This window comes from Clupea harengus, unplaced genomic scaffold, assembly GCF_900700415.2.
Source record: "Clupea harengus unplaced genomic scaffold, Ch_v2.0.2, whole genome shotgun sequence".
In the NCBI taxonomy this organism is placed as follows: Eukaryota; Metazoa; Chordata; class Actinopteri; order Clupeiformes; family Clupeidae; genus Clupea; species Clupea harengus.
In genome coordinates, this window is record NW_024879815.1 from 29,685 (window position 1) to 52,332 (window position 22,648).

At 42.7% G+C, this 22,648-nt stretch overlaps 1 protein-coding gene and 1 pseudogene across 1 annotated transcript; both read right to left on the minus strand.

Moving 5' to 3' along the window:
- Positions 1-10,764: 10,764 nt before the first annotated feature.
- LOC122130433 lies at positions 10,765-13,840 on the minus strand. Its single transcript, XM_042705168.1, has 6 exons — positions 13,749-13,840; positions 12,433-12,501; positions 12,273-12,309; positions 11,846-12,027; positions 11,348-11,497; positions 10,765-11,100 (listed from the first exon to the last, which is right to left on the minus strand). Exons 1-6 carry the CDS (start codon positions 13,838-13,840, stop codon positions 10,965-10,967), a joined length of 666 nt encoding a protein of 221 aa, XP_042561102.1. The 3' UTR covers positions 10,765-10,964.
- Positions 13,841-16,185: 2,345 nt separating this feature from the next.
- On the minus strand, positions 16,186-16,967 carry LOC122130434 (annotated as a pseudogene).
- Between the last annotated feature and the right edge of the window lie 5,681 nt (positions 16,968-22,648).

A 22,648-nucleotide genomic window follows, 5' to 3' on the forward strand; every position in this document is an offset into this window, starting at 1 on the left:
TTTGTTAGCAGGTCTTGGGGCTTTCTGGGACGGAGAATCTGGGTGGTCCTGCTCTTCTGCTCCAGATGGTGCTTTGGAGGATCTGTCTGACAGGCCACATGATGTAGCCTAGGACACTGTTCAGATGTTCTTCCTTAACCACAAGAGCAGCAATGTTATTCATGTTTTTTCCTGAATGTAATAAAAGGAAAATACTCCAAACTGTAAATAAAATGTCATCTCACTGACCATTATCCTTGCACTGCAATGCATGAAACATGAACTAAAAGCCAATACATCTCTAGCATTTGAAGAAATGTTGTATTCCATTACACCTAATATCAGTTTCACAACACAGAAAAGTAGGTACAATAATATTGGCATACTACCAACCCGGCATTTTTCTCATAAATCATTATGAAATAATCATACAGTGAACAGTATTTTTAACTTGTGCTGTACTATACACAAAACCCTCAAATGCCCCACATTGACAAACTGTTTTGGTAACTGCAGGTGAGTCTAAGCTGCTTATCAAGTCGTTTATGAATTATGCCTTTTTGGTGCGAGAATTCTCTAACCTTAACAACGGGAATCATACATTTTAGCGATACATTATTATCCGTTGGTTATCAACTAGTATTATTAGCTATGATACTGCCTTGAGCAATCTAATAGCTAGCGAGCTGTTTACGGCCACAACCCACACAAAGTTCTAAATGCCCGTGATATGTTGTGCTGTTGGACGTGACAACAGACGCCAAAGAAACCTAGATGTACAATTGATACAATCGTGAATAATTGCTGTGTCTTCTCTCTGCAGCTAAACTCTCCTGAGCAAGCTAGAGTGCTAATAGCTAGCGAGCTGTATAGCTCTTTTCTATGGGCTTTAGCTACAACTCGTTAGCCCATATTGACACTCTTGCTTGCTCAGGAGATAAGACACAGCACTTATTCACGATTGTATCAATTAACCACCACTAAAATAACACGGTTCATAAATCGCTGTTTGAATTAGTCCCCCTACAACATGCTAACGTCGTTAACCACCACTGAATGGGCAAGTAACAGAATTATTTTTAAAAATACTTACATTTCCCTCGCCTGAAGTTCATTCAGGGACATTGCCTTCAAATATGAATTCAATCCATTTCGCTTGTGTCTTCTGAGGCTGGAACGTGATGTAGAGATCTGGCCAGCCCACCACAGCGCATCTTGAGTACTTAGTTTGCTTTATGCTGCTAGCTAGCTAGCTATTCAAAGAATATGCGAGCTTTGCAATATGTAATGAGTGTGGGGGGTGGGCCAAGGCCATGTAGGGAACCTCCCAATGTCTTGTGACAGGCCAATAAAACGGGAATCTCATTCGCAGGCTCAATCATGACGTTTCTGATCATAACAAAGATCCAGGAACCATAACAAAGATCGCCAATGTTTTTTTTCCAGCGTTTTTGGGTTGGTAGACACGCCAGATACCCAAATGAACGTGTAGAAGCACTAAAAAAAGTGGAATTTTCATAATATGGCCCCTTTAACTAATGTCAAAATAACCACAGTCTACCGGCGTAGACAGAACACAACTCAAAACACAAAGTTTACAACAATACAAATCCAGTCTTTTCAAGTTCTTTAGATCACTGGTTTCAAACTAGCGTCTTTCTTCTATCTCGCTGTCTTCAATCTAACGTTCTAGCTTCTGATTGACTCGTGCAACTGTGCTCTCTTAAAGCAACAGTGCACGTATCGTAACTGACAAAACTAATAATATGCATCACTATTGTATTACTTTTGATATTCATTTTAGCCTGTGTAAAGTTAATTTGTTTCAATGTACCGGTAGGCACCTGCGGCTTATAGACATGTGCAGCTTATTTATGTTAAAAATAATTATTTTTAAAAAATTCAGTGGGTGAGGCTTATATTCAGGTGCGTTCAATAGTCCGGAAATTACGGTAGATTTATTTTCAGTATTTCAAAGTGAATGAGCTGTGGGAGCTCAAGAACAGTGAGCGTCTCGCAGCAATTATCATAGACATACATGTATGTATATAGTGCAGGATGTGCGCAGAAAACGAGGTCTTTATTTTTCTTACAACAAACGGATGATCCAAAAACATAGGAGATCCGTAACCCGACCTATTTCCGCCCCAGCTATTAAAAAAGTGACAAACTGTTAAAAACATTTATAGATCGAAAAATCTTGAATCAATCAATCTTACCTATTTCATTAGTGGTGGGTGTCTAGATTACGACTGGTAACTTGTTTGGATTTGAAATGAAACGTGTTTTCCCTTTTTTCCCCGTTGTGTAGACCCACACGCAAAATTAGCTGATACAAGTGGGTGTACCCATTTCCAGCCTTTCGTGATTTACCTGTGATACGTGTGGTGTAAGGAGATTAGCCAAAAATTAGCAAAACCTTACCGATATGATCAAGTATGATCTTTATCAGGACCCATAACCTCTCGTGAACATCTCCTAACTCGGTCGTCAGCTGTCGTCTCTGCGATTAGGAGAAAACCCCTCAATTTAGAGAGGGAGAGAGGTCTCGTGTCGGTTAAAAACTCTATCGCAACGACCCGTATTAACGCCCGGGACCTATAAACGCCCTCACGCGGGTAAACGTTACTTAATATTGATTTCTGTATCAACCAGGATAACGGATTTTAAACACCATACGCTCCTACCCAAAAGGGGTATTTAACTTGTATGTGTGTAAAAAATTGCAGTTGTACAGCGTTATTTAGTGTACTAGACAGCGATTTATTTCTGTGTGTACAAACCCTCATGGAACCAACTGAACGAATTCGATTTCGCGACGAGAATTTGTGAGGGTCATAGAGCTTTCCATAGACATATATACAGAAAGGGTGTTTATGGGTTCCACCTCCTGTATCAGCTAAATTTGCGTGTCGGTCTACACAAAACGAAAAAAAAAACTGAAAACACGTTTCAGTTGAAATCCAAACAAGTTACCAGTCCTAATCTAGACACCCACCGCTACTGAAATATGTAAGATTGATTGATTAAATATTTTTCGATCTATAAATGTTTTTAACTGTTTGTCACTTTTTTAATAGCTGGGGCACAAATTCTCGTTGCGAAATCGACTTCGTTCAATAGAACGCCGTCTAGTACACTAAATAACGGTGTACAACTGCATTTTTTTGCACACATACAAGTTAAATACTAGGGGTGGGGGGAAAAAAATCGATTTTTCGATTTCTCTCGATTCTCTCTAGAACGATTCTGTCTCGATTCAGAAAAGTTCATAATCGATTTTTTAATAAAATAAAAATATATATATTTTTTTTTACACATTCATTTAGTGTTGAAATGCAAGCTGCATCATTGTTCATAGAACATTGTTCATAGAAAGTCATAATTGTGACAAGGACACACTTTTTCTCTAATAAAAAAATAGATCTGTTGATTTTCTTTAATTATCAAACACAAAGTAGGAAGTGATTTGAGACTCTGAGTAGCAAACTCAAATGTTTTAAAAATCGAGATGCATCGATAATCGTTTTATCGGTTTAGAATTGATAATCGATAATCGGTTTAGAATCGAGAATCGGTTTAGAATCGAGAATCGGTTTAGAATCGAATCGTTGACCTCTGAATCGGAATCGAATCGTGAGGTGCCAAGAGATTCCCACCCCTATTAAATACCCCTTTTGGGTAGGACATATGTTGTTTAAAATCTGTTATCCTGGTTGACACAGAAGTCAATATTAAGTAACACATACGCGCTTGAGGCTGTCGTTACGATACTAGTTCGGCAGACAGTAGTAACCGGGCGGCTTCAGGCAAACCTACATAACCCAGTAATATGCCTACGGACCCTGGTATTAAACGTCATTGTAGAGCACCGTTTTTAAAGCTGTTATTTTAAGGTAAAACTGCTAACCCTAACACTGAAGCACAATTCCTACATAATGCCACTTTAACAATGTAAGAGTAGAAATCAGTTGACATCGTCCGCCTACGTCAGTACGTCGAGTGTCACGCGAACGTTGAGCACAGGCGACTTTTCGCTAAAGTATAAATGCAGCAGCCTGACCGACACTTTTTTTGTTTTTGTCGGCGACATAAGTGTAAATTAAGCTTTAAGCGACTTTATTTTTGTGGGCAACCATTTCAAGTGTCAGCGACATAAGTATAAATCAAGCTTTAGCCTTCAGAAGCCTGGCTAGTGGGTAACGTGTTAGCTAGCTAGCTACCTGTCTGACAAGTTTATAATACAGGGCTTGAATTTCAGTTACAAAACTGCAATATTTCGCATTACAGATTCCACCCTGATTACCCATTTATTTTCCCGTCGGTGATTTGTCTCCTTTACAACGTCTTCGCTTACATCAACATAAGTGTAGCAGTTGACCGTGACCAGCTAATCACGAGTTCCGCATGACCTCAGGCTGCAACCTAACCAGCTAGCCCAAGTCCTACCACTTTGTATCTGAAGAGACGCGTTCTAAAGGCTAAAATAATCAGTTAAAATGTTTGGTAATTCGTGGAGAAACATCTGGTTTGATTTATTCAACAGATCACATCCTTAGGTACAGGATGTACTAACTTCGTGGTTGTTGTAACTCGTGATTTGCCTCTTGACTCACCTTGTGACTCGACTCGTGACACATTAAGCTTAGTGACTTTTCGCTGATAACAGATACGTACAGACATATTTTAGAGATATAATGACTGCAAAGACTACACACACGTGCATTTTAATGGAGACTATAGAATGCGGAGTCTCAAGCAGTTGTTTAACTGCAACGTGCGTTATTTTGTCGATTTTCCTAATCCCTACTCATTCTCTCAGGGATATAATTGTTTTTAAACCAGAGCTTGCAAAAATGCTAATCCGCATATTAAATTACGACGTCCACTCCCACACTACATTTTTTTTATGTACAAAGTGTGCTGGAGTGTAATTACGAATGGACATGGGTATACTGTAGAAGATAATATCAACAAGTACCTTATCTAGTATCCAAGCCCTTCATTTAACGTTAATGGTTAGCCTATCAGCCAGTGTTAATTTTGTCAACGAACGGTTTTCCCTAGACTAAAACGTGAGGACGACGAGAAATACGTGAATCTCATTAAACAAAGACATTACGTAAATGTACTTTTTTTTTTCATTGACGACACGAGAACAACAGAAAAACGTATGTACAGTCAGCATTTAGATTTCAAAATTACATTCATTAACAAGGCTGTCAGTTCATGACAGCCCGATTGCTATGGTCTCCTGTTCATAGCTTATCTTCCCTCGTGATTCGGTGTAGTCAGTCAGTGGCTGCTGAACCGGAGAGACGGGCTATCTTACCTAGCTAGCTGGGTTCGGTAGGAGGAACAGTACAAACTATCAACATGGATGAGCTGATGGCCATTGAGGCACGCACAACTGGTGGTGATATCGATTGGGTATACAAGACAATTGGGTAACGGGTGTAACATAACCTTTAGGTTGGTATCGATGGCTAAACTGGCTGTGATACAAATGACAGGTGGATGTGTAACATTAGCCTTGCTCTTTTTAAATAGCAGATCATAGTAGATTTGCAAAAAGCTACAGAGCACATTATAAGTGGTCAGAAACAACTGAAGTTCACTTCATAACAAATTGTGTATGTCAAAAACTTCTATTTGGAGGTAAATTCAAGAGCTTAGCTGACGTCGGTTAGCCAGCTAACAAATGTTAGCTACCTGGCAAAATTAGACAAATGTAGGCTGGGTTGCACCAACAAGGATTAACTCTGTCTATGTCTGAACATAAATTTGGTGGAACTGGATTAAAAGACCAACCTTAATCCTGGGTAAATCTAACCCTTTGGCAATCTCTGTTTAATTTCCATTTAAATCAAGATTAAATTCAAATCTGTTGCACCAGTCATTTTAAACCTGGATTAGCAGTTATATTTAAACCACCCCTGGAGGAGGTTAATCTTCGCTTTATTGACAACATAGCTGCATATCTTCGCTGGATGGGGTTAGAGGAAAGAGTTCCTCGCAGGAAAATTAGAGATAGAACCCAATTGAATTTTATGACAACAGCGAGTTTTCACAGCGGTACAGATTCATAAAGGAATTTTGCTGTGCCACCACTTCTCCAGCTCCTAGTAGCTTTGCGATTTTATGCTACAGGGTGTTTTCAGATGGTTGATGACCAGTGTTGCCAACTTCTCTGTAAGGAAAGTAGCTGTAAGCTCTCCCAAAAGTAGCTAGATGATGTAATTAACTAATTTGCATAATATGCAAATAAGATGAGCATGCGCACAATATGCAATTATGAGAGAGGTAAAATATGCACGCAAATATATTTTTCCCGCAAATACAAAGTCATCTAATATATTGCTGCTATCTAGTCAGACTGGCCGTGCAGGCGCTGTGTGAGTGGAGAGGAGAAGACGACAGCCCTCACTGTACTCAGCTCTCGTGAGATCAGTTGTAACGTGAACTGCAGAACGAGACATGTGAGATGCTTTTGCAGTGCTTTGTCAACACAATAATCCACCAAATGACCAAAAAAAAGTCGCTAGATTTGTCGCTAGTCGCTTTTTGCTAATTAAGTCGCCAAAGGGGTCTGGAAAGTCGCCAGATATAGTGACGAAGTCGCTAGATTGGCAACACTGCAACCTAGCCGTAGTTGGTTACAGTCATGGCTGTATATAACATGGTTCAATCAGTTTTGATTGGTCCTTGACTCCTCGCGTTAGACACCCTGCTGAGATAGCATTTTACCTCGTTTCAAATTGATTGTGGTGGACACTAACAGAGCATTTCACACGCTTCCGTTGGAATGCGTTGATCCGTCAGGGTTGACGGATCTCCATTCACTTTGAATGGGGTGACGTCATCCTTTGCCGAACTGAATTATGGCTCCGTTGGGTTCCCGTGCGTTGCGTTTCATGCTTTGCTTGCAGCAAGAGTTGAAGAATGTTCAACTTTTCGAGAGGCAATGCATGCGTCAGCCAATCAAATTGCCTTTCATGCATAACTGACAGCACAGGCGCTAGCCAATCAGATCCCGTATATGCCCACGTCTAGAAAGCGGCAAGCTCCAAAAAAAAGATGGCGCCCAAACTCCGTAGATGGTCGTATTTGTACCCAAAAGTTGTTTGTTTGACTTTTTTTTGCTTAGATTTTTTAAAAGTTACCGAGAAATAGACACTGTACAATGTAAAAACCCCTTTATTGTAACTGAACAATACGTCTAATAGGATTTGCGAGGTGTGTGAGCACCCTACCTAATGTTAGCATGCTACTGCTTACAAGGTAAGCAGCTTGCTAGTGGCGTGATTGGTTTGTTGACCTGTCAATCTCACTATAACGTCTCTGGTATCAACAGAACCCCATGCGCCAGACTCCTCCTCCGCCATCCGTTGGCGCAACGCATTCCAATGGAAGCGTGTGAATGCTCGGTAACTAGCTAACCAAGATAATTGTGCTAGTGTGGGTATCAAACTTACTAGAGACTTCTCTGACACTATTTTGCTAGTCTATTTTGAATCGTTTGCTCATCCTTTTTCTTTGTGGATGTTCTGTTCCCGCTTTTTGTAGTTCTAGTCTAGCTTTCTCCTTCTTAATTTCCATCTGTTTTTTAGCATAGGCCACCTTGGTAAATGCGGCTTCAGCCAGTGTTGCCAACTTCTCTGTAAGGAAAGTAGCTGTTAGCCCTCCCAAAAGTCGCTAGATGACGTAATCAGCTAATTTGCAGAATATTCAAAGTGAATGCCACAGGACATGTCGATCAATTGATACATTAGCCAGTTTGAATTACCGAGATGATTGAGGACAGGATATATCGCTTCGTCCTAGGCTGATCTGCGGTCAAATCATGTTGTTAATTTGAACCAGACTAAACTTATCAGGGCAATTGCGTGTGACCCGTCCTACTTCAAAAGGGGGAAGGGTCGATAACCAAAACCATTTTTAACGGTACAATGGCTACTAAACTCAGAGAAAGAGCCTCTTTTCTTCTCCGCTGGCGAGCAGGAGATGATCATGAACGCTTATGAAGAATACAATAATCATGGCAAAATCCAACACTGCAGCACTGTGAGAGCTAGACAAGAAGCTGTGTATGGGAGATATCTATGTATGTTCAAACTATGACAAGTGTGACTGGTACAGTGGGTAGAGAGGTCGGTTAGTAATTGCAAGGTTCCCCTCACCTCCTTGTAGTTTTACATTTCCTTGTAAGTCGCTTTGAATGAAAGCGTCTGCTAAATGACTAAATGCAAGTGTATTAATAAGAAATTCAATAAATTGAAGCAGTGAAAAGAAATTAATTGTGTGTATTTCTATCATGGTGTACTAATAACACTGTCATATAATTATGAGTGCTTTGTTCTCCGCATCGCAGACACTACAAAAATGTACCACTCGATAAAAAACGCAAGGCAGTCAATGCTCGGCTGTTGTGTGTGGTGTTTGCATTAAATGGCTCGAGAAGGTCTTCTAAAAGAAATTATTCCTTGTCGGTTGAATCGGTAGTGCTAATACAAGAAATCGTCATGATGGAATAATGGATCTTGGCGATCGCGAAGAACTCTCTCCCTATGAAGTGCCAATCTAACTAATATCGCTCCTTGGTCAATGGGATGTCTCCTTTTTCCGGGGGTGTAACAAGCTTATCCAGCTTCACTTAAATTAGCCTGCGCTGGAGCAGGTTGGAGCTAATTGATGTGTTGCTATGGTGATTTATCCAAAGTTGCATATTATCTCATCCTGAAAATTCTCGGTAACTCGGTAAACGAGCTACGACGAACGGGGCCCTGCTCAGGTGTCGCTATTGTGAGCCAACGAGTACCGCAACCTGACATACCCTAACCTCCAGCAGCTCAGTTTCAATGGTGTGGGTCAGATCATGACTCTGGAGGAAGGCCACCACCATAAGTGCTTAAGTGGAGGCAGTCAAACTTACTGAGGCAGAGTGTAGAAACCACACCTCAGGCTCGACACCTGACCCCCACACCGCTCACACCTGTACTCAACTTTTAACTTCTGTGGACACAAACACATGTGACAAACCAGTTTGTGTGTGTGAGAGAGAGAGCATGTAAGTGTGTGTCATGAATACATTGTGTGTATAGAGATTGAGATTGACTGTTAGGAACATACGTTGAAGTAGAGTTCTAGGCTGCTTTGGACTGTGCCCTGCGCAACCATTTAGAGGGAGAGGTAGGTGGAGATCTCCTCCCTCCTGCTCTAAACTCCACAGCTGCTCAACAAACAAAAACACACATGAGGGCTACAGATCAATGCTTCACACACAGGAATAATGTCTGTAGATCTGCCCTTATATCAGCCTGACTGACCTCCTGCAAGATCGTATGTGCTGGAGCTGGAAGGAGAGCAGAGTGTCCACTGGGCACTGATGAACAGAAATGCACATCCACACACATATTTTACATACGTTGAGCCTTGCAATGATATGGCTTACAATGTCATCAAAAGCTGTATACATGAAAATTGATTAAGTTCATAGTATCTGATTTCATGTGTGTGTTTTCTCACTTTCTGTGAGTTCCCCTTGAATTCTTGGTTGCGCAGGGCGATGCAGTCCGTCAGCTCCATCAGCACTGCCGCCTTCAGCTCCCTTCCGTGGATGCCCTCAGGCCCAAGAGACACACAAAGGAGCTATGTAGAGAGGGAGGGGGGTGAGGGGAGTGTTTATGAGTGCATGTGTGTGTGAGTATATGAGTACTTACCTGAGGCGCAGTGCTGAGGGTTCCTGCCTCCATGACTCTGGAGGAAGGCCGTCAGTTGGTCAAAGGCCTGCTGAAACGCACCAGCATCCTGGAGGACAGAGAAGGGGGTAGAAGAGAGCCTGGCAAGCATTTCTGATGTGTCTTCAGTTCCCAATTTCAATGAGTTTAGTCTTGATCCTGTGACACTACATGCACCATAAAAATGCTAAGTGTCCTTTGAGAGCAGCCATCCGTTTTCACCGTTTTCTTTCATCGTTTCATCATCAGCGGAAATTTGTGTTGCTGGTGGGGTACCATAACCTCTGTGACATTGGTGGTACCCTGATTTCTCGTGTGTTTTTCATGAGGTTCACGTGTCTTCTTTATCTGTAAGTGCTTAAGTGGAGGAAGTCAAACTTACTGAGGCAGAGTGTAGAAACCACACCTCAGGCTCGACACCTGACACCCACACTACTCACACCTGTACTCAACTTTTAACTTCTGTAGACACAAACACATGTGACAAACCAATTTGTGTGTGTGAGAGAGAGAGCATGTAAGTGTGTGTCATGAGTATATTGTGTGTATAGAGATTGAGATTGACTGTTAGGAACGTACGTTGAAGTAGAGCTCTAGGCTGCTTTGGACTGTGCCCCGCGCAACCATTTAGAGGGAGCGGTAGGTGGAGATCTCCTCCCTCCTGCTCTCAACTCCACAGCTGCTCAACAAACAGAAACACACAATTCACACATGAGGGCTACCGATAAATGCTCAACACACAGGAATAATGTCTGTAGATCTGCCCTTATATCAGCCTGACTGACCTCCTGCAAGATCTTATGTGCTGGAACTGGAACGAGAGCAGAGTGTCCACTGGGCACTGATAGGCCATATCCCCTATCTGGAGGGTATGCCCAATGACCCTGAGGCCCAGAAGACACTCCGAGAGGAGCTCACGGGTGTCCTGCACACACACACACGTACATATGACAAATATATAGATGCATACCTACATTGGTTACATACGTTGAGCCATGCAATGGTATGGCTTAAAATGTCCTCAAAAGCAGCCTACATGGTTACGTTTACAGCATCTGATTTCATGTGTGTGTTTTGTCAAGTTCTGTGAGTTCCCCTCGAATTCATGGTTGCGCAGGGCGATGCAGTCCTTCAGCACCCTGTCCGTGGATGTCCTCAGGCCCAAGAGACACACAAAGGAGCTATGTAGAGAGGGAGGGGGGTGAGGGGAGTGTTTATGAGTGCGTGTGTGTGTGAGTATATGAGTACTTACCTGAGGCGCAGTGCTGAGGGCTCCTGCCTCCATGTCTCCTCCTGCAGGAGCAGCTGGATGCAGAGGGGCTGCAGAGCGAACAGACACTGCAGGGTGGAGTTGATATAGCAGGTCTGTCCGAGGTTAGGCAGCCTGAGAGAGAGGAAAATAAACCAGAAAGTCAAACACAAACTGCCAAGAGCTACTCAAGCAAGCATCATGCATGCACATAAACACTGCCTAAGTGAAGACACATCAAATGTAACCTCTGCTTGACTTCAATATATGTTCAATATATATAAATACATATATATATATGCTGGACAGACATACTGAATGTGAACACACACATCACTCCTCTAGGTGGTTTAAAGTGAGAAAGGTGATCTGGGTGACTTACCCCCTGCACTTCAACTGCTGGGCCGGGAGAACATGCGGCTTTCTCTCTGGGGCCTCCGGGGCAATGAGGAGGGCCACAGGGGCTGACCTGGCCCTCTTTTTACGGCCCCTTGATGGGGACCGGCTCTCCTCCACGAGTTGGACCATTAACCTGTACAAACACAGTTTGGAGGTGAGTGTAAGTAAACCCAGCACTCAAGTTGATGCTAAAAGAATGTGATGTGGGACTGGATGCAGTGTGGGGTTAGTCTGGTCTGTGGGGCTGCAGCTGGATCTTGCGGTGTTTCTATATGACATTTACGAGTGTATATAAGCTCATAAAGGTGTGATATGGGAACAAAGACTGCAGCTGGATCTTATAGTGAATCTATATGATGTTTCTGTCTGTGGTGTGACAGTAGCTATGACAACATGAGGAACAGCAGTATGGGGTGGTGAGGCAGCATTAGGGAAGTTAGTGAGGGCACATATGTGTGTCGTGTCCTGAATCAGCACTCACTGGTCCAGGAGGTCACAGCCTTTTGGGGTGTCCGGGCTGGGGACCTCCTCTCCTTGGGGTGCCCCGGGAGATGGGGTTTCTGGGGAGGCCGGGGTGACCAGTGTGGAGGACTCCAGGGTAGCTAGGGTGACTAGAGGGCCTGGGGTGTCCAGACAGGGAACCTCCTTTACTGTGCTGGAGATCTGGTGAAATGGAAAAACACTCCTTGCTGAGTTTGGCTTTTAACCTTAAAGTGTCTACATTCCACAAACAAATATAAGTTCATGTAAGTTTAATTCTCTAACAGTCTTATGTGTCACACAAAATAGTTGAGCCAAACTTTGATTATAAACTGCTAATTAGATGCTAATTAGATGACTGTAACTAAAGTGAAGATTGCTCCTGCAGGTGTAATAGAAGGAAAGTCCATCTATGTTGCCATGGTTACCTGAGGGACGTCCCCTGACACAGGGCTTGGCTCCAGGCTGTCCATAATAAAGGAAGACATGAGAACTTTAGTCAGCGTACACACACACACAGCAACATGCATACAGACACACGCTCAGAATCCCACAGAATCAGATTCACTCGCACTGGTGTACTCTTACATCGCAGGTATACCAGCATCCCCAGTCTTGTTTTTTCTAAATAATCTCCTCAGCCAGTGACGAGGCCTCCTGTGTGAGAGATTAGAGAGATGAGACGACTAACAAGACTTTTGGTTAACCTCAATTCAATGTTATTCATAATATCAGAATCAGAATCATCTTTATTGGCCAAGTACATTTCCACATACAAGGAATTTTTCCTGGGTTTAATTGCTCTCAATGTACTTAAACTGAAAAATATGCATGCAACAGTTTAGGATAATAAATAAATATCATATATAATATAATAATAAAATATAATAATCTGTCAACTGTTCACTGACGGCAAGGGGGAAAAAACTGTTCTTGTGTCTGGTGGTTTTTGTGTACATAGTTCTGTAGCGCCTGCCAGAGGGGAGGAGCTGGAACAGATTATGTCCAGGGTGTGAGGGGTCTGCAATGATTTTCCCTGCCCGTTTCCTGGCTCTGGATGTGTACAGGTCCTGAATGGTGGGCAGGTCGGCACCAATAATCCTTTCTGCAGACCTGACTGTCCGTTGTAATCTGTTCCTGTCTAGTTTAGTGGCCGAACCATACCAGACAGTAATGGATGAGCAGAGAACAGACTCAATAACTGCAGTGGAAAACTGGATCAGCAGCTCCTAAGGCAGGTTGTACTTCCTGAGCTGGCGCAGGAAGTACATCCTCTGCTGGGCCTTTTTGAGGACTGTATTGATGTTTGGCTCCCACTTCAGGTTCTGGGAGATTGAGGAACCCAGAAACCTGAAGGATTCCACAGCAGACACAGTGCTGTTCAGTATGGTGAGGGGGGGCTCCTCCTGAAGTCCACTATAATCTCCACAGTTTTGAGCGAGTTCAACTCCAGGTTGTAGCGACTGCACCACCGGGCCAGATGTTCAACTTCCCTCCTGTATGCAGACTCATCTCCATCTCGGATGAGGCCGATGATTGTTGTGTCGTCTGCAAATTTCAGGAGCTGAACAGACGGGTCTCCTGAGGTGCAGTCATTTGTGTACAGAGAAAAGAGCAGTGGGGAGAGCACACATCCCTGGGGGGCACCAGTGCTGACTGTCCGGGTGCTGGATGTAATTTCACCCAGCCTCACCTGCTGCTTCCTATCTGTCAGGAAGTTCGTAATCCACTGACAGGTGGTGGCGGGCACAGTGAGCTGGGTGAGTTTGGTGAGGAGGACTTCTGGCATGATGGTGTTGAACGCCGAGCTGAAGTCCAAAAACAGCATCCTTGCATACGTCCCTGGGGAGTCGAGGTGTTGCAGGATGTAGTGCAGTCCCATGTTTACTGCATCTTCCACTGACCTATTAGCCCGGTAGGCAAACTGCAGAGGGTCCAGCAGGGGGCCAGTGATGACCTTCAGGTGGGACAACACCAGTCTCTCAAAGGACTTCATGACCACAGACAATATTATTCTTAGTTTTGTTTTACATAGTACCATTACCATCCACTTCACCAATACATAAACACACACACACAACAGTTTACCTCTCCAAGCATTGCTGCCTGGACTTTCTTCCTCTGGTTAAAAAGGATGGACATATCAGCATTCATTTATAATAATTATAATAAAATTAAAAACCAATGATTTGATACAAAGGTCATCATTATTATTATTATTGCTATTATTAGCCTATTATTATTATTATTGTGGTTTTCTTTTACCTTCCTCAGAGGAATACAAGGACAGCAAAGCATCTTTATACACTGTAGTGGTCACCTCAATCACAAATCCAATTGACCTATGGCAAAGCCCCGCCCCTCGAACGCAGACGAGCCAATGGCAGTTTAGTAACAACTGCACTCGGACATCTTGAGTTTACAACTCCATAGAGTAGCATTAGAAACCGTGATTCTTCACTTGTTTTATGGGGTTTGTTGTAATGTAAATTGAACAAAAATGGTCAAACGATGTGCATGGGGTAGATACAACACTTATACGAGATATCATGAGAGGATAGGCAATGGGGTATATTTTATCCCATTTCCCAAACTAAAACAAGGCAGGGCCAAATGTCTCCGGTGGATTAAGTTGTGTGGCAGACCACACAGTCAACTCTACGTTCATTAGCTATCTGCCATAGTCTTGTTAGGTTGGAAATGTCCTCTGCTAAAGCAATCAACTAAGCCTACATGATCATAGGCATACTCATTATTCACATTATTGTCATTGATAGTACCGGCTTACTTTCACTAACTGATGTTATCCTAGGCTTAGGCAAGTTATCTCTGGCTAAAACGGTTAAAACTAGCTAACGTTAACGTTAGCTATTCACTAGCTGCGCTAGCGTAGCTATGTCAGCTATCGGACAGTTTGTTAAAAATCAGCCATTCTATTAAACAATCGATATGCACAAGAATACATACGTTTAATAATGAATTAACATGACAACGTGAACATTTGCCGATAACACACGCATGCCGGGTTACGATAGCTAGCTAGACAGTTAGGACACTGTCCTGTCAGGGGCAGGTTAATGCTAGTTATTATAAAAGTAGGTCTACATCTCAGTGCCTCTCCAGATTAGTTAAATTAACTGAAGGTAAATTAATTTAATCTTTCCCTGCGGTGCATGAACAATGCTGGTATTGGATGTATTTATCTGCAATCGTGATGACCGTGAGATGAGGCTTCTCCCTCTTGCATAGTGATCTGTACATTTTCGCCTCAAATTTAAGCTTGTTATCCACCATATCTAGTTTTAAATTGTATACATATCCCTCCATTGCATAATGAAGTCCCTTTTGAAGGCTTCTAGACGAAATCAGGTTCTTTTGTCTCCAAAAGTTGTCTAGAGCCTCTTGGGATATCGTTTTGATACTGATAGCTGCCATTGTAAACATTGTAAAGCTCCGATAACTTGTCCGAGTTAGCAACAGTAACTAAGGGGGGCGGGGCTTAGCCATAGGTCAATTATGAATCGATGTCAAACTCCAGACCCTTTTATACTCGCGCTATGGCAAATTTATGACACGGCAATCAGTCTTTGTGACGTAATGACAACACATAGGCAAACTCCAGTCAAAGACCTACCGTGGGCATTCTGAACCGAATTAATATTCTCCAAGGATATCGTTCCCCATAATTACAATGTAGACCAATAGACTGCTTCCGTGTCGTTTCACATGGGACTGAAGGCAGAAAGTCTTTGCCTCCCTTAGACTTACTTACATGCAAAAAAATCCATGACTTTCTCAATGTTATTAAAATAACTTAACAATGTATATATAATGTCAGCGTATTTTTTTAGTACACTGTAGCGGTCACATAACCTTGGCCCTACTACAAAATATATTTCCACCAACATGAGTCACTATGGAGATTTACTTTAACTAGGGTTTTCGCCCATAAAGACTGGTCACTGAAGCCGTGTATCGACCAGATATGATTTAATATAATCTGCCAGATTGTGAAATAACATGTGTTTATTTTGCTTGAAATAATAATAATAATAATAATGGATTTTATTTGTATAGCACACTTTAAAATACAAAGAAATCTCAAGGTGCTTAACATAGTATAGACAGTCACAACAACAATAATACAAAGTAATAGAAGTGCTAATGAAGTGCAGAAAATAGGATAATATAATATACCAAAAAAGGTAATAAATACATTTAAAATAATTAATAAGATTATAATGATCGAATAATATGTATTAAAAACAGAGTAAATTTGGACAGAGCAATTAAAACAATGCATTCTAAAAACAACACAGAAAATAAACTAAAACATATACCAGGACTTTAGGTGAAGGCAGAGATAAATAAATGGGTTTTGAGGTGTGATTTAAAAGCAGTGAGGGAATCTAAGGCCCTAATGTTCTCCGGGAGCTTGTTACAGAGTCGTGGCCCCAGTGAGGAGAAGGCACGATCTCCCATTTTAGTCAATTTTGTCCGGGGAACTGCAAGGAGGTTTGAGTTTCCGGACCTAAGTGTCCTTGATGTGAAATGAGGGGTGAGGAGGTCCTGGAGGTAGGTTGGGCCGGTAGTGTTTATGGCCTTGTGAACTAGGAGAAGGACTTTGAAAATGATTCTTTGGTTGATTGGAAGCCAGTGGAGGGAGTAGAGGACTTTGTCCGAGTGAGAACCCGGGCAGCACTGTTCTGAACATACTGCAGCCCCTGAATGGTTTTCGCTGGTAGACCTGCCAGCAGAGAGTTGCAGTAGTCAAGGCGGGAGCTGATGAATGTGTGCACCAGCTTTTCTGCAGCATGTTTCGGTAGAGAGGGTCTCAGCCTAGAGATGTTTCTCAGGTGGTAAAATGAAGTTTGGCAGATGGATTTAATGTGTTCATCAAAGGACAATAATGAGTCCAGCTTGACACCCAGGTTTGTGACGAGTGAGGAGAGAGGGGTGGGGTGACCATTTATGGTGATGTGGGTGATGCTGGCCTTTTTAGTTTGATAAGGGGTGCCAATAAGAATGGCCTCTGACTTGCTGCCATTGAGCTGAAGGGAGTTGTTGCTCATCCAGCGCTGGATGTCATCCAGGCATTTAGTAGTCCGGGAAAGAGCCAGGTGTTGTCAGGTGCAGTTCGGAGGTAAATTTGGGTATCGTCAGCATAAGAGTGGAACACATCTAACGCTGGAGGTGAGATTGCAGAGGGCAACATATTCCTGGCGTCCTGTGAGGTAAGAATGAAAGAAGTCAAGGGCAGTGCCTGTAATTCCCACCTCCTGGAGGCGCCGATACAGGATGTTATGGTCCACCGTGTCGAAAGCAGCACTTAAATCCAGCAATATAAGTAAACTGGGGGAGCCAGAGTCTGACGATCTTAGGAGGTCATTTAGAACCCTCACCAGAGCAGTTTCAGTGCTATGGGATGGTCTGAAACCGGACTGGAATGATTCATAAAGGTGGTGGGAGTGGAGATGGTCATGAAGCTGGAGGGTGACGACCTTTTCCAAGACCTTTGCTAAGAAGGGCAGGTTTGAGATGGGACGGTAGTTGGAGAGGTCCTCAGGATCAAGATTGTGCTTTTTGAGCACAGGTTTGATAGCTGCCAGTTTAAGGGAGGGGGGTACTTCACCAGAAGACAGGGACCTGTTTATTATTGAAGGGACCAGCATAGGTCATAAGAATATGCCATAGTCAATAAGTCAATGATATTATACCTAGTTATAATTGTTACTGTTATTTGGATTTAACTAGCCATGAGTGCACTCTCCTTGGTGAATATACTTTGGGCTGACCTGAGTAGTGAGGTGTGATACTAGACTCTCACCTCCCCCCCCCAGGTCGAGACAAAGAACCCTGCATGCATGGCCCATTTGAATAGACGGTAACACCCCTTAGATGTCAGTGTATTTAACAGACTGTCCCTCAAGGGATAATCAGATATACTGAGGTGAAGTTCTGTGAGGGAGGATGGATCTGAAAGTCTCTGTCTCACAAGTGGTCGGCCGCCATTCTTCAAGAATAAACCTGAATCCTGACTGATCAAACCTAAGACTGAATCTTCAATATATGGTATAAAACTAATTACCATCATTATGTAGGTTGCATTGGGGATGATGGCTGATAGACACGCTTTCAATAGTGATGTGGGGATGGGGTCCAAAGAGCTGGTGGAGGAGTTCATTTTTAAAACAATGCTGGGGAGCTCAGGTTGAGTGACCTCAGCAAAGTGATCAAGGGCAGGGCCATCATGGGGGGCATGATCAGGGTGAGGGTCAGGTTGGTTGGGGGTGATGTTGTGCCTGATGTTTTCAACCTTTGTTTTAAAGAAGTCCATAAAGCGGTTGCAGTCATCAGAGGAGGGAGTAGTGGTGGAGGAGCTGCAGGGCTTGAGCATCTGATGTATTGTAGAGAACAGGTGCCTGGGATTTCTATGGCCAGAGTCAATGAGAGTGGAGTAGTAAGAGGCCCTGTTAGATCTCAAAGCAGAGGAATATGTTTTCTGGTGTTCTCTGAAGGACAGTTTGTGAACAGTTAAGCCAGTTCGCCTGAATCTGCGCTCAATTTTCCGACCCTCTGATTTTAGGGCTCTGAGATAGTCAGTGAACCAGGGGGCTGAGCGATGGAAGGACACCAGCCGTGTTTTTTCAGGGGCAAACCTGTCTAGGCCATCAAGTAGAGTGCTGTTGTAGTGGTGCACATGCTCTTCAAGTGAGAGTGCAGGATCAGGCTCAGTCAGGGCAGAAGAGAGAGTGTAAGATAGCAGGACATGGTCAATGTCCTTGATCTTACGGAAGGTAATAGAGCGCTTGCTGCTAGAGACTGGTGGTGTAATCATAGTGTCCAGTAGAACCACACTGTGGTCAGAGATGCCTAGCTCCAGGACATGAGAGTTGGTAACTACAACATCACCAGTAATGGCAAGATCAAGGGTATGGCCGTGTTTATGGGTTGGTCCTTGTACATGCTGAGTAAGCGGGAGGCAATCCAGGAGGTTGAGGAAGTCAACAGCCAACAGGCACTTGGGGGCATCTATATGGATATTAAAATCACCAAGTATCACCAGCCTGGAGAAGGTGGGGCATAGGATTGTGAGGAGATTTGAGAAATCAGATATAAAAGTAGAGTTATCTCTGGGTGGTCTGTAAATAGAGACAATTAGCAGAGGTTCTGGAGTGAGGCATCTGGCAGCTAAACATTCAAAAGATGGGGAATCAGGGACCTGCAGTTCAACCAGGCCGAAAGTGTCCCGATAGAACACTGCCAGCCCCCCACCACGACCAGAGCTGCGTGCTTTTTCAATATAATTATAGCCTGCAGGAGTCGTCTCATTTAAGGTGAGATAGTGAGACCTGGCACCGCAGTGGTGACTAAGACATAAAATGTCAATGTCATGATCGGATATCAAATAATTTAGTGTTTTGTTCGTGAGAGACTGAATGTTCAGGGAGGCAAATTTGACATCCTTCTGTTTTAGGGGGCGGGGTGCGTGTTCTTTGAGAAGGCGGAGATCGCTACTAGTTTCATGACGACATCAGTGCCAGTAGAAATTTCTCCAGGTAGCCGACACTTCAAAGCGACGGTTAAAAGTGTCGACCATGACGTAATTTCTGTCGGCGACCATTTCAAAAGTGTCGGCGACATAAGTATAAATTGGGGGCGGGATCACCTCTGTTTGGATGTAAGAAGCACGTTGTAGGTAATAACTACTTTGTAAATTGATTTCTCTTCTTTAATTGTTTAATATACAGCGAGACAAGAGTGGGACGTCACCTTAGACCAGACCTGGGCAAAGTGCGGCCCTTTGGCTGTCCCTGTGCGGCCCGCGGAGGTCAATTGTAAATTAGGAATCAAACGTAAAACCTGTACTTATTATACGGCTCTTCAGAATGTTCCAAAAAGTTCCTTTGATTTGAATGGGCCATCCAAACGTTCGCAGGTCTGTAATTTCTTTATATTCACTGCTGCGAAAAATGTATGACTGCTGTCATTGGCAACGGGTTTTGTGCTTATAATTCACATCTTTCATATCATTCCGCAACGCAAGTAGTCCGGTCATTAACGTAACTGAAAGTCATTGAAACTTGAAGTCAGAAGGTGGGTTGCTGAGTTGCTTCGCATTTGCGTGAAGAACTAAACGGCAACAAAATCATTAAAAAGAGGTATTTTGGAGAAATGTCTTCTATTGTTTTGGCAAGTAACCGTATAATAAGCGGGATGTTTTTTTTATTTCCGTAGGCCTACATTCGTGCGTGTGTGCGTCACTGCGACCATTTGCGCTGATAAAAATTGATATTACTATTCATTTGTATACTATTGCATTGCAAGCTTGCTCTCGTGTGTGTGTGTTTGCCATGTGTATTGATTGTCTGGGAACACCTTTGATACTGCAAAAACATGCTCATTTTCAAAATCGTTTTGGTGAATGTTGATTAAATAATGTTGCCGTTTTTACTATGCCTGCACCAATTTTTTTTGATAGCCTAAATGTAACATCTACTCTTACCAGTAGCAGTTAATCAAAACCATACAATGTAATGTTTTTTTTATAAAGAGATACAACTTATATTGAGCAGAATTGAGTTCAGCCTATTGGTCCGGCCCTCCACAACAGTCCCACTATCTCATGTGGCCCCCTGGGGAAATTAATTGCCCACCCCTGCCTTAGACGGAGGGTGGCGATCGGAAGGTGGCAGTTCATTGGGGAATGGCCAAACCGGAAGGACTGGCGGTAGCAGAATTGAGTGAGGAGATAGAGGATGAGGAAGCGGGAGAAACAAACATTGGAAAATGGGTGGAAGTAATATCTAGGAAGGGAAAAAGGAAAAAAAGGACAAATAGCGGTAATAGTTCAAGTGATGGTCTGGATTCGGGTGAGGAAAATCGTAGCGAAAATGTAAGACAACAGGAAGAAATAAAGGTAAAACTTCAGTTTGATTCTCCAAGTTCGTTAAACCCACTGAAAATATCTAAAGCGTTACACGACGCTGTAGGATCTGTATCAGTTAAGCCATTGAGAGATGGAAATGTAATCATTACATGCGTTGATAGCAGACAAAAAGACCTTTTGGTTAAAATGACAACCTTGGAGGGGAAGAAAATCAAGTGTGTTTTGTGGGAGAGGAAAAGAATAGTACAAGGAGTGATCACAGGGGTCTCAACTGAGTTGACCAACAAAGAGATTATGAGAAATGTGACGGGAGCTAGAGTGGAAAGGGTGAAGACGTATAACAAAGACGGGGTGAAAAAGGAGAGTTTATCCATACTGTTGTCCATGAGAGAGGAAAGATTACCAACGAGAATTAGGGTAGGCTACATGAGCTACCAAGTGCGTGAGTACATCCCACCACCGCTCAGGTGCTTTAAATGTCAGAAATTTGGGCATGTAGCAGCAATATGTAGAGGGAAAGCGAGGTGTGGCAAGTGTGGAGGAGAGGATCATGAGTATGGTAAATGTGAGCAAGGTACTAAGGTTAGATGCTGTAATTGTGGTGGCGAGCATAGTGCTGCATATAAAGGGTGTGATGCGCATAAACGTGCAGCAGAGGTTCAGCGAATAATGGAGGAAAAGGTGACATATGCTGAAGCAAAAAAAACAAGTTAAGGCAAAAAAGGAAACAGCGATACCATCAGGAGCTGGTCCAGGAATACCTGGGCAGAAACAGCACTGGCACTCTCAGGGAATCAAACAAATTGGAAGGGATGCAAATACAACATACATTGCAGTGGAAAATGTAAAGTTTGTAGCTTTCCTAGCGGAAGTGATCAACTGTTCTGCCCAAACATCGAGTAAGACAGAGAGAATTAAAATCATCATAAGAGCGGCACAGAAATACATTGGTATGGGGGAAAAACCTATAGAAAGTATCAATGATATCTTACTAGCAGAGGTAGGTCTAGAAGAATCACAAACAAAATGACTTAATTGCAAATGGTCAGGAACTTATTGAGGAAATAGGAAACATGGTTAAAACCATCACTTGAGTTCATTATACATGGATACACAGCAGTGCGCAAAGATAGGGATACTACAGGAGGTGGAGTGGCTACGTTTATTCAACAAGGGATTAATTATAGAAATATAACTTTGAATATAGATGTAGAGGTAGTCCTGGTTGATATATGGGTAGATAAAACTAGAACTAAAATCATCAACTTTTATAATCCTTGTAAAAGAATTTTGAGAGACACGCTAGACAGTTTGTATGAGGGGGGGGAATGGAAAGGTAATATTATGTGGAGATTTTAATGCTCACAACACTCTGTGGGGAGGAATTAAAATGGATGAGAATGGGAGTACTATTGAGGAATTTATGGATGACAATAAGTTGGTTTGTTTAAATGATGGAAGAGGCACCAGGTTTGATGCATATCATGGAACAGAGTCTGTATTAGATCTTATGATAGTATCTGATCAGATAGCAGGGGTAAGTCAGTGGGAGGTTAATGGGAATTCTCTTGGTAGTGACCATTATATCATCTGGGTTAGTGTTAGGAATCAAAATATGTGTTTAGAGGATAATTGGTTTCCAAAATGGAAAATGAGAGGCAAACTGGGGGTTATATAACTTTAAGGTGAGTGGTAAGCTGATGGAAATAATATCAGATAGGAGTAGTGATGTTGATGAATTAAACTAAAAAATTACCAATATATTGTGTGAGGCAGCAGAGGAGGTTATTGGTAAATCTTCTGGCATGAGGAAAAGGAAAATGGTACCTTGGTGGTCAGATGACTGCAACGAAGTGGTTAAATCCAGAAATAGCCTTCAGAAATATTAAATCAAATCATTCATATACCAATTTA

Bases quoted from the DNA above. Each gene is read 5' to 3' on its own strand.
- LOC122130433 (XM_042705168.1), bottom strand. From the start codon at position 13,840: ATGAAGTCCTTTGAGAGACTGGTGTTGTCCCACCTGAAGGTCATCACT. The intron at 12,310-12,432 runs GTAAGAGTACAC...TATTATGGACAG, and splicing joins GATGCTGGTATACCTGCGAT to CCTGGAGCCAAGCCCTGTGT. The intron at 11,498-11,845 runs GTGAGTGCTGAT...GTGTTTGTACAG, and splicing joins GGCTGTGACCTCCTGGACCA to GTTAATGGTCCAACTCGTGG.